The 2,541-nt window shown below is 44.6% G+C and overlaps 1 gene segment (V, D, J or C); it reads left to right on the plus strand.

The window, feature by feature from the left end:
* The first annotated feature begins 1,052 nt into the window (after positions 1–1,052).
* LOC140520144 (immunoglobulin kappa variable 3-11-like) lies at positions 1,053–1,670 on the plus strand. The segment is given in 2 exon segments: positions 1,053–1,104; positions 1,339–1,670. Coding segments are annotated over 2 exon segments (384 nt in total).
* Positions 1,671–2,541: the final 871 nt, after the last annotated feature.

Here is a 2,541-nt window from a genome sequence, read left to right on the forward strand (position 1 = left end):
GTTTTTCTGCATTTAAGATAATCCCCCCAAAATATCACCTGCATTTTTGATCCATAACTAAAAAATTAATGAGATAATAAAGGGTAGAAATTGCCTTGATTTCCTCTGAGCTCATTTTCTAAGGCCAGACTCCCATTACCGAGCCTCCCTTCCGAAAATGTTCGGGCCAATGGCCACTCCATCCTAACTTCCCTAAGCCAGACTCTTGTGGACCTCAATTACTTTTTCTTCCTGACCCACCCCAGACTTCACCAATGCCATTATTAAGGATAGCTGATTCCTTCAAGGAAGTGGTGGTGGGAAAGAAAGCTGGTTCCCCCAAACCAAATGAAGAAATAAAAGAATGACAGGCTTTTCATATTAGGAATCTCTATGCTAAGTCCCCAAAGGATCATTAATTAGTGAGATATCAGGGCATAATTTCGATTAAGATGTACGATGTCAGTAGCTGTCAGATCATTGCTGTCTATAGTTGCTGACCTGTTTTCACTGGATGACAATCTCATGTAATATATCTGGCTGTTTGGAAACATTTTTGTTGCCATTCAGTCATTTCTGACTCTTCATGACCCTTTTTGAGGTTTTCTTGGTAAAGATACTGGAGTGGTTTGCCATTTACTTTTCCAACTGATTTTACTGATGAGGAAACTGAGGCAAGTAAGGGGCAGTGACTAGGTTCACACAGCTAGGAAGTGACCAAGGCAAGATTTGATCTCAGGAAGGTCAGTGTTCCTAGCACCAGGCTCAGCACTCTATACACTGCGCCACATAGCAGCCCCATGAAACCCCAAAACTGACAAAAAGTAAAAAAAGCCTTGGGATAGTTGGGAATAGTAGAAGATCCCATCACACAAGGGTCCCAGGAAGAGGGACATCTTCAGGGTGTCAAGGTCTCAGGGCCTTCCCGTGAGCTGAGTCAGTCCCTTCTGCTCCTAGAACCCCCACAAACCCAGCTGCTTTGCATATAGAGATCCCAAAGGGGAGGGCCTGCAATACAGGGACATAAACTGGGGCTGGGGGCAGAGCAGCCACAGGGGAGGAGATACTGCACCATGGCGTCCCTGTTTCAGCTTCTCTACGGACTCCACATTCTTTTGGTCCCAGGTGAGAACATGGGACAACACAACATGCAGACATGTAATCTTTCATAGGATGATTAAATGCAAAGGAGCTTAGAACCACTGGGGCCATGAGCCATTAGAGGCCAAGGAGGAATGCTGAATTCTAGGAGGTCAGAGGGGTTTGGAGAGCCAGGCTGTCTGTGGACTAAATATCAAAATGGAAGGAGACTCTGCTCTGGTTTTTCCATATTGGTTGTTCATTAATTCCTGCTTTCAGGTTCCATGGGAGACATTGTGCTGACCCAGTCTCCAGCCTCAGTGTCTGTGATCCCAGGAGAGAGAGTCACCATCAGCTGCAAGGCCAGTCAGAGTGTCAAACTCAGTGATGGAAACACTTATCTAAAGTGGTTCCAGCAGAAACCTGGACAATCCCCTCGGGGACTCATTTATGAGGTTTCCAACCTGGGCACAGGAGTCCCTGCCAGGTTCAGTGGCAGTGGTGCTGAGAAGGATTTCACCCATACCATCAGCAGCTTGGAGCCTGAGGATGGGGCAGATTATTACTGTGCACATGCATCTTTTGTTCCTCCCACAGTACTACATCCCTGAACAAAAACCTCCCCAGGCCTAGGCTGGCTGGTCATGGGGGCTCAGCTGTCTCTTCTCCTTCCTCTCCTCCAGCAGCTGCAGGGCTGCCTGCTCAGGGGCAGGGTCTCTCGGGCTGACATGAGAAAAGGGACTCAGGGCTCAGGGGAAAGGCCACGGTCTGGCAGCTCTGGGCCCTGAGGGCTCTTGCTCCTCCTCAGCCTTGAGCAGTACAGTCAAGGAAGGAATCAATTCCTCTCAGATGGGGTCACCCCACAATGCCCTAGGCCTGAGGCACTCTCCCATTCCTATTTCATCCGACTCCCCACTGAGTAACAAAAAAGAAAGTGGAAATTGCTAGACAGAGATTTTTCTGTCCTTTCTTCTAAGCTCAGGGTGGCATAAAAACTCAATGACTACCAAATACTTTATAATATCCAAAATAACTTTAAATGCAATTTCTCTTTCTATCTTTTATGAAATACAAAATGAGTAATTTTCATTACATTAAAATGAAAATTTTTGTACAGACAATGCAACCTCTATGTTTGGGAGGGAAGCAGAAAACTGGGCAAGAATTTTTACAAGTATTGTCTCTGAGGACAAAGGTCTCATTTCTTAAATATAGAGAGAACTGAGTCAAATTTAAAAGAAAACAAGTCATTCCCCAAATGATAAATAGTAAAGGATATGAACAGGCAATTTTCAGAGTAAGAAATTAAAGCTATCTATAGTCATAAGAAAAAATGCTCTAAATCACTGTTGATTACAGAGAGGAGAATCAAAACAACTCCGAGGTACCACATCACACCTATGAAATTGGCTAACATGACAAAACAAGAAAATGATAAATGTTGGAGAGAAATGTTGGATAAAATGATAAATGGGAAAGTTG

The sequence above is a fragment of the Notamacropus eugenii genome, chromosome 1 (genome assembly GCF_028372415.1).
Source record: "Notamacropus eugenii isolate mMacEug1 chromosome 1, mMacEug1.pri_v2, whole genome shotgun sequence".
Classification (NCBI taxonomy): Eukaryota; Metazoa; Chordata; class Mammalia; order Diprotodontia; family Macropodidae; genus Notamacropus; species Notamacropus eugenii.